The sequence below is a fragment of the Microtus ochrogaster genome, chromosome 15 (assembly GCF_000317375.1).
Source record: "Microtus ochrogaster isolate Prairie Vole_2 chromosome 15, MicOch1.0, whole genome shotgun sequence".
NCBI classification, from domain to species: domain Eukaryota; kingdom Metazoa; phylum Chordata; class Mammalia; order Rodentia; family Cricetidae; genus Microtus; species Microtus ochrogaster.
Genome location: NC_022017.1, coordinates 3,576,884 through 3,591,527, shown reverse-complemented (window position 1 = coordinate 3,591,527; position 14,644 = coordinate 3,576,884). Strand labels below are relative to the sequence as shown.

At 46.6% G+C, this 14,644-nt stretch overlaps 1 protein-coding gene across 1 annotated transcript in view; it reads left to right on the top strand.

Annotated features, from left to right (window-relative positions):
* The window catches only part of Slc4a8 (solute carrier family 4 member 8), a 68,417-nt gene extending 54,045 nt beyond the window's left edge, over positions 1–14,372 (top strand). Inside the window, exons 20-25 of the mRNA XM_013348638.2 lie at positions 391–459; positions 1,575–1,748; positions 3,303–3,440; positions 6,851–6,942; positions 8,314–8,409; positions 9,487–14,372. Of these exons, the coding sequence (XP_013204092.1) occupies positions 391–459; positions 1,575–1,748; positions 3,303–3,440; positions 6,851–6,942; positions 8,314–8,409; positions 9,487–9,499 (582 nt within the window). The 3' untranslated portion in view covers positions 9,500–14,372. The remainder of the gene's footprint in view (positions 1–390; positions 460–1,574; positions 1,749–3,302; positions 3,441–6,850; positions 6,943–8,313; positions 8,410–9,486) is intronic.
* Positions 14,373–14,644: the final 272 nt, after the last annotated feature.

The window sequence follows — 14,644 nt, the reverse complement described above, 5'->3', positions numbered from 1 at the left end:
GAGAAACCCTGTCTCGAAAAACCAAAATAAATAAATAAATAAATAAATAAATAAATAAATAAAAATAAAAAGATTTTGATCATCATTGACTTATCCTTTTGTTTCCACTTTAATGGAAGGAGAGATTTATGAAATTGTCTGTGGCTTGCTTTTATGTTCTGAGTTTAAAATGTATATAGATGTACACGTAGGTAGCACAGGCCTTTAACCCAGCACTCTGGAGGCAAAGATGGGCAGGTGTGAGTTCAAGGCAAGCCTGGTCTACATATTGAGTTCCATGCCAGCTAAGGCCACACAGTAAGACCCTGTCTCAAAAAAAAATAAATAAGATTTGACGGCTTTAAGTCCTGCTGGTGTCCTACATTTCCTGTCTTGTTCCCTTGTCTGCAGTTTATCCCGATGCCAGTGCTGTATGGAGTTTTCCTCTACATGGGAGTCTCTTCTCTGCACGGAATCCAGGTACTGTGTGGTTCAGCTGGGCCATGGCTCTTGCTCTATTCACTTGTCTCGACCAGAGCGGCACAGCCGGTTCCTGAGACGTTGGCTAAGAAATGTCTTCAGATATGGGGGACGAAATACAGCCATGCTGGTGTGAGAGGGCTGGCTGCAGGGTGACACGGCTTGATGTCACAGTCGTGTTGTGATTATTTGGCATTAAACCAGGGATACTTTGTCAAATTCCTGTAGATCAGGACCTAAAACATTAGTCAAGAACCAAAGAATCACCAGGATGGCTCAGCAGGAAAGGACTTGCTACCAAGCCTGACAAATCTGAGTTCCATCCTTGGAACTGTGGTTGAAGAAGAGAACCATCTTCTATACGTAGTTCTTTGACTTCCACATGCATGGTGGTGGAGGGTGTGTGTGTTTGTGGGTGCACATGCTACAGCAGGCATGCTGTAGTCAAAGCACACTTTGTGGAGCTGTTTCTCTCCTTCCACCTTCATATGGATCCCAGGATTTGAACTCAGGTCGTCAGGCTTGCACACCAGCCCTTCTCCTGGACCATCTCTCTAGCCGCAGAACGTCATCCTCGATCCAGAATTTGAAGAGGTTTTTTTGATCTTGTAAATCAGGAGCTTCAAACCTTTCAAAGAAGAAGCAAGAGAGCTGGGTTTGGGAACTTAGGGATTTGTGGAGAGAGAATTTCTTCATTGAAACAGTGTCCTATTCTGTAGCTCGGTTCGACTGGGGACCCACAGTGTAGCCTAGACTGGCTTCAAACTCTTGGCCAAACTTCTGACCCAGCCTGTCTGTGTAGCCACGCCTGGGTGGAGTTGGTTTTGATAGTACGCTCAAAGGTGCAGTTGGCTTCTGGTCACCCACCTGGGAACACTCTCTGCAGCAGCAGTGTGTGTGTTGGGCGGGGTCTGCATCTGGAACTAGAAAAGGTGGTTTTTCATCTTGACTGCCGCTTCCAGGCCTTGGCCAAATCTGTTGTCTCAGAGACCCAGTTTCCCTTCTCTCCAGGAGAAATGGCCCCAGCTGCTGTGCGCAGCAGGTGGTGGGGGCTACCGTGGGCTTGAGGTTCCTAACCAGGGACCTCCAGAGCCAGTGTGTCTTCTTCCTTCCAGTTCTTTGATCGTCTGAAGCTTTTTGGGATGCCTGCAAAACACCAGCCAGATTTCATCTACCTGCGGCACGTGCCCCTGCGGAAAGTCCACCTCTTCACCCTCATCCAGCTCACCTGCCTCGTCCTGCTCTGGGTAATCAAGGCATCGCCAGCTGCCATTGTTTTCCCGATGATGGTAAGGGTTCTCTCCCGCCCCCCCCCCATGGTTTCTCTGTGTAGCCCTAGATGTCCTAGAACTCACTCTGTAGATCAAGCTGGCCTAGAACTCAGAGATCTGCCTACCTCTGCCTCCTGAGTGCTGGGATTAAGGTATGTGGCCTGGTTACTGAGTGAAGGTTGCTTTAATAAAAAAAATCAATGTTATTTTTTGAAGCAGTGGTTTAAAAAAATGTATACCATAAAGTTCCTGTGTTCACCATTTATTTATTTATTTATTTATTTATTTATTTATTTATTTATTTATTTGAATTTTCAAGACAAGATTCCTCTATGTAGCCCTGGCTGTCCTGAAACTCAGAGACCCACCTGCCCCTCCCTCCAGAGTGCTGGGATTAGAGACGTGCTCCATCATTACCCAGCGTGTATTCACCACTTTTAAGGGTATGGGTCAGGGGGATTAAGAACATTGTTGAGGTACCAACATCACTATCCATGTCTAGACCCTTATTGCAAAACAGAGACTTCAGGCTGTCACCCCTCATTCTCCTTTTCTGCAAATGTGGAGGCACCCACAGTGCTGCTGTCTGTCTCTGACTTCTGCTACCTTAGCTACTCATGTGGCATTGCCTTACTTCCCTGCTGTTCATGTTGTCTCATGGGTCTGAATTTGCTTAAGTTTGAATAATGGAGGCTCAGTTCATTTATGTTGTAGGTTAAATGTCAGTTCCTGGTAAACTGATTCCTTCTCTGATCTCCATGGCACCAGGCATTCACATAGTACACATGCATGCATAGTTACATAGTCCACACACATACATAGATGCATAGTACACGTGCATACATAGATACACAGTGTATGTGCATGCATAGTAACATAGTCCACACACATACATAGATACATAGTACGCGTGCATGCATAGATGCATAGTACACGTGCATACATAGATACACAGTACATGTGCATACATAGTTACATAGTCCACACACATACATAGATACATAGTACACATGCATGCATAGATGCATAGTACATGTGCATACATAGATACACAGTACATGTGCATACATAGTTACATAGTCCACACACATACATAGATACATAGTACACGTGCATGCATAGATGCATAGTACATGTGCATACATAGATACACAGTGCATGTGCATGCATAGTTACATAGTCCACACACATACATAGATACATAGAACACGTGCATACATAGATGCATAGTACACATGCATACATAGTTACATAGTCCACACACATAGATAGATACATAGTGCATGTGCATACGTTGATACATAGTACACATGCATATATAGATGCATAGTACACACACATACATACATAGTACACATGCATACATAAACACATAGTATACATAACAATATATATCTTTAAAATATATAAAAATTTAAAAGTATATAATGTCAAAAGCCTCGTGCTGGGTGCCAGTGGCCCACAGTGAGTGGCTACTGCTGCAGCCATCAAGAGTTCCTCGCCTGCTGTAGAAGTCCTTTTGCTTGACTTCCTCAGGAGAGGCTCCCCTTTACCACCTTCCCTTCTTGTCAGGTCCTGGCCTTGGTCTTCGTCAGGAAAGTCATGGATCTCTGCTTCTCCAAACGTGAGCTGAGCTGGCTGGATGACCTCATGCCTGAAAGCAAAAAGAAGAAGCTAGATGACGCGAAGAAGAAGGCTAAGGAGGAGGAGGTAGAGCCTTACTGTGCTCCAGCCTTGTTTCAGGGTCTCAACTCCCCGAGTGGAAAGAGGGAGGGAGAGCGGTGTGTGAGGATGCCTTGTCTGAGATCCTGAAAGTAACACTGAGGCGCTGAATGTTACCTCAGCTGAGGAAGGGTTAAGGGGTTCTGGCCCTGTGTTCCTTTGATGTTTTGAAGTTGGTAACTAGGCATTTCCTCCTTTGATTTAATCCCAGGATCATACTAGCATATAAACATACACTCTGAGAGTCTCAGATCCAGTGGCTCCTTTGCTTCCAGAAGATCTGATTTGACACGTGCATAAACCCATTATTTGTGAGAGTATTGGTTATGCATCTAATTGCAGATGGTGCAAATGCAGCTTGTGAGGGACTTTCTGTCTCAGCAGTTGGCACCTTGCCATCTTACACAGTGGACCATGAGCCATGGCCTGAACATGCACAGAAAGGATATGTAGCAAGACTAAGAAATGAAAGGCCTAGGCATGTCTCAGCACAGTTACTGCCCCGAATAGTGTCCTTCCATCTGTCTGTCTGTCTATCTACCTACCTACCTACCTACCTATCCATTCATCTGTCTATCTAAAGCTCTAGAAAAAAAAGAAGCAGACTCACCTAGGAGGAGTAGAAGACTGGAAATAATCATCTGTCTATCTATCCACCTATCTATCTATACACATATACATACATACATATTTTCCACACATATACATACATACATTTTTTCATGCTGCATGCTCTGGCCTAGTCAGACCCTGTCACTCAGCAGACACTGCTATATTTTTAAACTATATTTTAAAATAAAATTTCCTAATGTCTAATGTCTTGAATTTTTTAAATCTTATATTATTAAATGAACTAAAATTTTAAATATGAAAGCAATGAAAAAACCCGTTCCTCCTCCTGTTGTGCTGCAATCTCTGTCTGGGAATATTCTTTTCCACCTATCAAATGACAGCAGTGCTTAAGAGGGTAGTTAGTTAACCCTTCAACACTGTGGTTGGGATGGGCTACACATATACTGAGTGCCAGTATGAACTGGAGACATATATACTTATGCCAGGAATGGAGATACAGCTCATGGCTGATAGCACTGACTGCTCTTCCAAAGGATCCAGGTTTGGTTCCCAGCACCCATGTGGCCACTCACCTATCTGTAACTCCAGTTCCAGGGGACACAATACCCCATTCTGGCCTCCTCAGGCACCAGGCAACCACATGATGTAAATATGTGCATGTAGACAAAATACCCCCCCAACATACACACATGGTGTTTGTGCACAAGTGCACACATGAGCACGCACACAAATACATACTAAGTTAGGTGCTGCAACATATACGTACGTTCCCAACACTCAGGAGGTGAGGCAGGGAACGGCTTGAACCTGGGAGTTCAGTCTGATTAACATGAGATCCTGCATCAGAAAGAAAAATGTTTGTGCATTTGATCCAGGAACACTAATTTTCCTTCCTTCCTTCTTTCTTTCCTTCCTTCCTTCCTTCCTTCCTTCCTTCCTTCCTTCCTTCCTTCCTTTCTTCTTGTGGTTTTTCAAGACAGGATTTCTCTATATATCTCTGGTTGTCCTGGAGCTCACTCTGTAGACCAGGCTGGCCTCAAACTCATAGAGATCCGCCTGCCTCTGAATCCTGAGTTCTGGGATTAAAGGCATGTGACACCACCGCCATGCTTAAGTTTTATTATTGTTATGCTCTAAACATGTTTGTAGGTAATTTTTACCTCTATAATTATTCCTTTTTTAAGAAGTCATTTATTTTTTTATTTTTTTAGTAAGATAGGATCTCACTATGTAACCCAGGCTATCCTCAAACTCCAAATCTTTTTGTGTTGTCATAATTTTTTAAGAAAATATTTTAATATAAAACATTTTAAGTATATGTAAAAATGAGAAAACTCTTTCCCTAATTTCCTTATTACTGGTGTCCATGTGCATGTGTGTGCGTGTGCGTGCGTGTGTGCGTGCGTGCGTGCGTGTGTGTGTGTGTGTGTGTGTGTGTGTGTGTGTTTCTGCATGTGGAGGCCAGAGGTTAACGTTGGATACCTCACTTGATTGCTTCCCTCCCTGTTTGTAGAACTGCTGTCTCTGGCTGAATCTGGAGCTCATGCTTGTGCTGGTCAGCTGACCACCAAACCTGCCTGTCTCTCCTCCCAAGCGCCAGGGTTGCAGGGATGCTGGCGTGCTTGGCTTTGTATGTGGGGCCTGCTAATTTGAACTCAGGTTCTCACACTTATGCCACAAGTGCTTTGCGCCTCAGCCGTCTTCTAGATGCCCCGTTACCATTTTAACAGCTTGTTTATTTGGACCAAATCTAACAAAGGTGTACTAACATACGTTATAGTACACCGATTTCCACTTCAAATCAGCTTAGAGTTCTCCTTCTTCTTTCTGCTAGGAAGCTGGGCTTTGACTGCAGGACGTCTCTCTCATCAGACAATTGTTGCTATTGTCGTCTTTGGCAACACTGACGTGTTCTTCTGTCTCTTGTGTTCCTAGTAATTGGTCATTGGCTCTAGAGCAGTGGTTCTCAGCCTTCCTAATGCCGTGACCCTTTAATACAGTTCTTCATGTAATTATTATAGAATTATTTTCACTGCTACTTCATAACTGTAATTTTGCTACTGTTATGAATATCTGATATGCAGGATGTCTGTTATGCAACTTCCCCAAAAGGGTCTCGATCCCCAGGCTGAGAGCTGCTGCCGAAGAGGCTTACATTCAGGTTCTTATTGTTTTCTGATAGTGTCCCATATGTGCTATTATTCAGTCGCCTCGCTCTTGGGAGGAGTCAAACCAGGAAAGGACCTAGCTCTCCAAATATGAGTCAAACTGAAAACGGTCTGGAGACGCTGGGTCATCCTGGTCCGAGAAGGAATCATAAGTTAGGGCTCAGTAAAGAGACCACCGAAATGGCCGCTCCGTGGCTAAGGGGAGGCTTTATTGTGGGTAAGAGAGAGAACATTCAAAGGCACATGGAAGAGTCCAGAACAGAAAGAAAAAGAAGCACACTGGACATATCCAGAGCTGTCTGTAAGAGAAGTGAGAATGGCATGTGTTGAGCGCACACACACACACACACACACACACACACACACACACACACACACACAACGAGCTACACAGATCAGTTATCTGGGAGGAGGGAGGCCTGTGAACTGCCGGCAGCTAGCAACCACAGGTATACCCACTGGCAGTGACCCTTTCTGGCAGGCGGAAACCCATTTCGCAGGTTCCTGAGAGATGCTGGCTTGTAGGCTTGTAGCAACCCTATAGTCCAGCTTGAGCTGAACCCAGGCTCATTCCTGGCCATATGCATGGCCTTCTGGAGTTCGGGGAGTTAGAATTTTCTTTGGACCTTACAATAATAAGGTCCCCTTTTCTTCCAGGAGGCTGAGAAGATGTTGGAAATAGGGGGTGATAAGTTCCCACTCGAAAGCAGGAAGTTGCTAAGTAGTCCTGGCAAGAACAGCAACTTCAGGTAAGCCCCCAGATACCACAGCTTGCTGCCCGATTCCTGCCACAATCCTGCTGCTGTTCTGAGGAGCCGAGAAGTTGGCCCACCTTGTGGAAGCAGCTTTCCATTCCACTGTGTTCTGAACGCCTGCTGCGTGCCCCACTTTGTAGAGTTGGGAGTCAGGGAGCCAGTGTCCCCAGTGCCTTCTGCCGTGTCCCCATCAATCTTTACAACAGTCCTCTAAGGGTCATTAGCTGCTTTGAACAACTGAGAAAGCTGATTAGGAAATGTGCCAGGGTTACAAAGCAGCTAATACAAGTTCAGGATTAAGGCTGGACCTCTCTGCTTCTCAACCCCGTGTTCTTCTCGTCCACTTTCCTAAGGTCAGTAGGGTATGTTATCATTTCCAGGGGGCTCCTCAGCCTGGTGGGCATGTTGTGCCTGCACTGGGGGCTGACTTTGGGGACAGGAAGAGACAGTTCACTCCAATGTGGGCTATAGCATTTGCAGTTCAGGGAGTCAAGAGGACACTGACCTTGAAGCCCAGACAAACCCTGTGCTGGTGTCTCAGCCCCTTTCTCTACCAAACTCATTGCTCTCCACGAAGCACAGGGCACCAACTGCTCTGACGTCCGCGTCTGTCTGGGAGCAGCATACTTAGGCTGTGGGAGCCTGGAGGTGAGGACAGCGGGAGGAGGGAAGGGGCCTAATGGCCACCACCTCCAGATCCCGGGAATTAGCTGTGATTTAGACTGCAGATAAAGCAGGGAATCTCATCTTTGGTCCCTGAGAAAGCGTCTTTGTGTTGTATGGGAGAGACCATCAGCTCTGATGTTTGGCAGCGAAGCAGGATTATGGCTCCTTTTCCTGTGGGATGCCACTACTTCTCTTTGCTTTTCAGGAGACCGTCTGGCCCATAGATGGTTCTAGAGTAGTCTGGGGTTTTCCAGGACCAGGGGCTGTGTTTAGGGTCTTGGTTCTGTGCAGTTGTTTAACTTTTGATGGACACTTAGCCCAGAAAACTTTGGGTTTTACACCTTCAAAATGAGTATTATGATTATTCATCTCTGTCCCTGTGATTGTTAAGCTAATAGAGTATGGAGTCTTTTGTAAACTATAGTGAAAGAGATTCTGTTATGTAAATGAGACCGAACAAGAGTGCCTGCCACACCACCACAGCGGCAGCATCCTCTGTCAGCTCTTTGAAAGCACCAGCCCCAACGCAGCCCTGCTCAAAATCATCTTGCCCCTCCTGCCCTGGCCTCTCCTGGCTGCAGACGGACCACCCAGCTCCATGCTCAAGCCGCTCACCCTTGTGGGGTGATGCTCACAGGAAACTAGGGTGTGTCTTTTACTTAACATGTTTGATATTCACTGCCTAAGCTTTTATTTCAGATGTGACCCCTCTGAGATTAATATATCAGATGAAATGCCCAAAACCACAGTCTGGAAGGCTCTCAGTATAAATTCTGGAAATACAAAGGAGAAGAGGTAAAGAGAATTCTAATTTTTCATTTTTATTTACTTCTGACTTTTGAAATGGCAGTAGTGTTAAAGGTAAGATGTAGGTTACTTGTAGGATTGGAATTCCCTGGTAAACAACAAAACTATTGCTAACTGTACAGTAAGAGAAATAAAAACACAAAGTTCCCAAATACTTGAAAAGACGGGCTGTTCTGGGCTGCCCATTTACTTTGGTCCCAAAGGCAGGCTCTAATAATTTTGGAATGTAAATTTGCTTTACCTGTTTAGTTTCTTTAATTCACTTGGAGAAAGTTTCTCATTTCAGAACCTAAAGGTTGTCTCTGATTACTACAACCACACAAACTGGAAAATTGCTAAAAGCCTGTTAACACTAATAAATAATATAATAATGATAATATTGACCCATTTAACTTAGGTTCTGAAATAAGAATTTTGCTAAACATAACAGTTTTCATATTCTACAAAGAAATTTCTCTGTCATTTAACAATAGCATAGATCAGTTTTAATCAGAAAATGAAAGGATCAGAGGTATCTTTGCCTACATTAAGGAATGCTATGTATATAAGTTAGAATTTTAGCCTAAACACCACTTACATCTAAGTCCTCAGATAAATGAAGGCAAAAAATGTGAGTCTAGATATAGATAACAGGTTTTGTTAACACAAACAAGCCAGGAACTGGGAAGCTGGTCCTGCTCCTACTTCCGGGCTTAACTTGGCATTTTGTCGCTTCTGGCATTTGACTCAGTGGTAAAGTGGGGGTACTAGTGAGGTCAACCACTAGCAACCGAGTGCTTCCCAGGGTCATAGCTGCCAGTGTGTGCCGCCACTTCTTCCCTGAGTGGGTTAAAATAGATCTCTGTTCAATGCAAGTGAAACACAGAATCTTTTTCTCTCAGAGGAAAATCCAGGCAGCTGTGGAAATGTATAACACATGTGGTTATTTTTAGTTTAGAACTAGTCTACTTGTAAATGAATTTAAAATATAGCTAGATCCAAGTTGTGGTGGCATCTTCAAAGTATTGTGTTGAGAGCAGGAGCATGTCATGTGTCCCTTTGTCTCACTGTGACATTGTTATCCAGCCTCTTCAATTGAGCTGGGGTGGAAGATTTGGGCCATGAGTTGCCTCAGAGAAGTTCTGGTTTTCGAGAAATTGGTGAGTCTCTCGGAGAAGAAGCCAGGCTGAGTCAGGCCCTGTCCTTGATCATCTCAAAGCCATGCCACATGGAAGCTTTCAGTCGCTCAGTGTGCATTGGAAGACATCCAGCTACCCTCATGCCAGCAGCCAGGCACCGGCAGGGCCACCGGCAGGACCACTGGCAGGACCACCGGCAGGACGACCTCCTGTTGCTTCCTCTCCTCTTTCTTCTTCCTCTTCAGAACTGCCACCAATAAGGAGCCAGCTTCCCATTTTTCAGACATTTTCTCCTGTACTCTCTGCTGGCCTCAGAAGCCACACGAGTCCATTCTGTCATGAGGATTCCTTCATGAGATCCCTCTTCATGAACGGTGGCTTGGGGTGGTAGCAGAGGGGCTAAGAAGGGAGGTTCCTGGGCTGTTGCCAGCTGCAGCTCAAGGGCAGCCTCCCCTCCATCTCTACTTGAAAGGGGTACTGGTCAGACCAGACCCTGTAGGAGGTTTGCTGCCTGAGATCGACCATCCGGGCATCAACAGTGGCCACCACCAGAAGTGGCAAGATGCCGCTGACCTGGGGTCATCTGTATCAATTCCCAGACAACACGATGTCAGCAGACCTTTGGAAGATGCAGGGCCAAGTGTGAGATCAAGAGTTTAGCTGACTAAAGGAAGGCTTCAGAGAAGTCGGCAACATTAGGGGATTGAACATCTTTTCTTGGGTTCCCTTGAAACTAGAGAAAGAGAAGAAGCCTGTGACTGATGTGACCAGGACAGACTTCCTAGCCTGGGGTTTGGTGTCAGGTCTATTTTGTAGCCCTTTAGGAAAGATTCAGTGGCAGTTCTTTGTGAGTCAAAAAGTGGGTCTGGGGTTGTTGTTGGCTGTTTTGTGGGACTGTTTGACATTCTGTTGTTGTCTCTTGAGGCTACATTGTTACTTCACCCTGGAGAAGTAACAACACAGTGCTCCTCCACATCTCCTTAGCTGCCTTGGTAGCAAACACCATCACTCAATGGACCAAAGCCGCACCTTCAGCCCTGTGGCTTCCTTGTCACACAGATTTATTTTGGTTGACAGAAGTTGTGCATCTCAGATATAAAAACCCATGCTAAGAAATGAACTGTAAGTGGTGAAGTCAGTTTGGGCACTTGGTTTCAAAGTATGTGAGTGATTTTACAACTACCGCCATGGGTTTCGGCCCCAGCGCTCGTAGATCCCCCTTCCTTTGTGCACAGAGAGTGACTAGCGAGCTGGTCCTACTGGCTTTCCATCGGCATCTTTGTACACAAGACTTCCCCATACACAGTGTGTGCTTTCTTTCCCTGGGTGAGGACGCGTGCGCCATTTGATGCAGTTTGCACCCTCAGACTCTGACTGCACACTAAGGCATCTGCTTACTCTCTGAAGGCGTTTGCTGTTGAGGGACCCTTGTCGCCACCATTTCCCTGCCTGTGTGGGCCACTGTCCTGTTGATGCAAAGATGATTTTCAATATATTTAACAATTGGTACAGGACAGACACAAGGCACGCAGAGCAGATACCCTTTGTAAAATAGTGGCAGGCATTGCTGCTCTGTGCCTGGTGGATGAATGCCTCAAATCCTGACGTCCTCTGAAATAGGGGTTTTGTTCCTGGTTTGTCTGATCTCTACGCACAGGAGATGTCTGTTCTGTTTCAGCAGCAGCCCTGACTTGCTCTCAGGTATTCCTGAAACAGGCAGGTTCTACAGAAATCAGTGGGCATTAAAGTCTCTGGGAGCCAAATTTCCCGAGCAGATCACTTCAGGGCAGATCTAATCATTGTAACCCTTTCCCATCTGGGAATGATTCTGAAGCAGCCTGTCAGTGGGAAAACTTTCTTGATAACTTCATGGCTGCTCTTTTTCATTGCTTTTGTTCCCTGGGAACACTCCCCTTTTCTTGCCCCATCTTTTTCCTCCTGTATTTTCATGCAACCTTTTGTGTAGGGAAATTGGTGACTGCTTCACCTCCTGCTCTGGCCTCCGTGCACCTGAGAGGCAGGCGTGTGAGGTGCCCATCCTGCACCGAAGTCAGTGGCAGTGTCGCTGAGGACAGTGGCTCTTCCCAAGCCCTGATGCTGAGTCGCCCTGAGCAATGTAGCTGTGGGACCTCTGGTTTTTTCTCATGCCAACATTTGCTGGGACCAGAGAAGTGGTCATCTGTTCTCTGAAAGGGTAGCTCTCAGCTGCCAGCCAATGTCCTGACACGCTGGTGCTGTCAGCTGGCCATGTGACCCGAGCAGAGGGAGGCAGAGACTCAAGAACATGTTGGCAGTGAAGCCTTAGCTCTAGGGTCGCTTCCTGACCACTCTCAGGGAGAAGGTGAAGACCTGAAGAGATAGATACACTGTGCAGTTGCCAGTGTGTTTGGTTGCCTAACACACATGCAGTGTGGGTAGGGTCAGGAGGCCGTGTGCTTCACCACCCGCAGCCCCGTCCCAGGTCTCCTTCACTCATGAAACCTGCCTTTTTTGTAGACAGAAAGTAGCCATATCTTCCCCAAAGACAATGTGAATAGTCATAGTTTCTCTTTGTTGGTGATGGGACTTTTAAATTCCTTATAAACGCCGGATAAAAATCTGGCATCGACTAAGTCCCCAGCCTGCCCAAAGGCTAGGGCAGCCTTCCAGCCTCCCCTCTGGACAGTCTGTGGTTTGTGCTCATCCTAAAGGACAGCTCCTAATCCCACTTTCTCCTCCACCTGCCCAGCTCTCCAGACTCCTTCATCAGTCAGGGAAGCAGGGATTGTCCTTGTACCCTGTCTAGTGACCCATCGTTCTTATACTGAAGTGTAGGATTGGTTAGGGTCTAGGACCCCTGGGAGTTTTTAGTCTTTAGTGAACATCAGAGACACCATTATCATATTGTCTCCCCTGTGACTTTGCCAGTGTCTTTGAAGGTCTTTTGAAAGAGTGACAGTAGCTTCACCTAGGACTTCAACTATATATGTGTGGGTGTTTGTCTACATGTATGTCTTTGTACCATGTGTGTGCCCGGGGCCTGAAGACAGCAGAGGGCATCAGACTTCCTGGAACCAGATTTACAGATCATTGTGAGCATCCATGTGGGTGCTGGGACTCATCCCTGGGTCCTCCTGACTGTGGAACCTTGTCCTCAGCTTCCTGGGCTCTTAAGCTGTGGGGTCAGGCCAGTTTGTCCCTCGTGGCCCTCACCATCCTCGCTGGACATTCCCATGCCCTGCACCGAGTGTTCTCTTAGTGGAGACCCTTTAGCCGGCCCTGGCTGGATGGGCGAGACCTCACCCACGCTCCTGCCTCTTCTGCCTCGGCTTTCCTGGAACCCTTTCTTTCTCTCCTTCAGCTCTTCCTGCCGTTGTTCAAGTTCCTTCTGCGGAAAGAACCCTGCCCAGCTCCTGACAGCACCAGCAGCTGAGGTGACCAGGGCTTCTAGTTCAGCTGCTGCTGCTGCCTCTCAGAAAAGGACTCTGTAGTCATGCTCTGACGTGACATGTTGAGGAGCTCTAGGTTCCTAAGCTCCCATGTTCGTCTGTACTGATCACATGACATGTTGAGGAGCTCTAGGTTCCTAAGCTCCCATGTTCGTCTGTACTGATCACATGACATGTTGAGGAGCTCTAGGTTCCTAAGCTCCCATGTTCATCTATACTGATCTACATTTGCTCTAGGCAGGAAAACACATTCAAAATTGAAATAGAAGCAAATTTCTGCTCTAACTATTTTTGAGTGATTCTCGGTGCCCCCTCAGACACTCCTGCTCTGAGATAGGGTCTCACTGTGTAGACCAAGCTAGCCGTCAGCTTGCGGCAGTTTTCCTGCCTCCCCAGCGCTGGGGTTCCGAGCATGCGCCACCATACCTGGCTTGCCCTTGGTCTTCATGGCATTAATTATAGAGAATGAATGACTGACCCGGTCACATTCTTTCTTCAGTTGCCTTTTTTGTGGCCAGAAATGAGGATAATTTTCATGAGCAAAGGAGGTATGAAGTAACCATTGCTGTTCGGAGTGTGCGCGAGGAGTGGAGTCTTTTCAGTAGCCGTCAGGAGTGAGCCATCCACACTGGGTCCTTAGAGGAGATTCTGTGCTCAGAAGAATGGAATGGGTTGGGTACTTCCCAAGAGAGAGGGAATAGCGCCCTCCCCCAGATCTAACCCACTTCCGGTGAATACGGAGTGTTTACCCCTAGCTGCCATTCTCAGAGCAGGAGGCATAGCCCATCCCCCCACCCTCCCACAACCTCTTCCTAAACCCAGGCACAATTGGCTGGCCTGGGCATTGCTTAACAGGCATATGGGTGACTTCTCCAGCAGGCTTTTACTTGTGTGATTGCCTTGGAACCTGAAGCACTAACCTGAATGTGCAATTGATCCTTTTGTGAGAGAAGCCAAAATCCTTCCTGCCCCTCTCCACTCCTGAGATGCTAAGCCTGCCTCTTGTCTCTTGTCTGTCATTGGTTAGAAGTGGCTGATGGTGTCCGTGGAGAGCAGGGCAGCCTTCCCACAGACAGGGCGACTCGAGGTGCTGGAACTTTCCCCTCAGTTTCTATGTTCTCTCTAGTAGGTCTCGTGCAAAAGCAGATACTTTGTTTTAGAAATTCCAAAGTCTATATTTTTAGTGTAAGAAGTGTACCCTCACCACACTCCATGGCATAAATAGAACTGGGAATAAAATGTGTCACTGTGATTATCCCATAGCAGTGTGTGCTAGAAACAAGACCCCTGTTCTGGTCTGTCTATGGCGGGCAGGTGACTGTGACAGTGTATCTCTTAGCCCTCCGCCTGCCCTCATTTGTGTGTGCTCACCTCTCTGGGCGACAAATAAAGTCCATATAAACTGCTTCTGTGCTGTTTTTTAAGCCTGAGTTCAGGTCGTGTGGAGAAGATTCATGAAGATAGTGGAACAAAGGATTGGGGGGAGGGGTCTGCCAAGGTTGCGGCAGATGGGGCTTTGTGGCTCCTATGTGCTGTCCTGAGCCTCTAGAATGCTCACAGCTGGGCCATGGCACAGGCTACTGGGCCTCTCTTAAAGCCAGCAGGAAAGGAAAGGGCTATTTTGAAGACACCCCTGGACTATGAGATCAATATCTAAGCACTACCCAGTGACTCAAA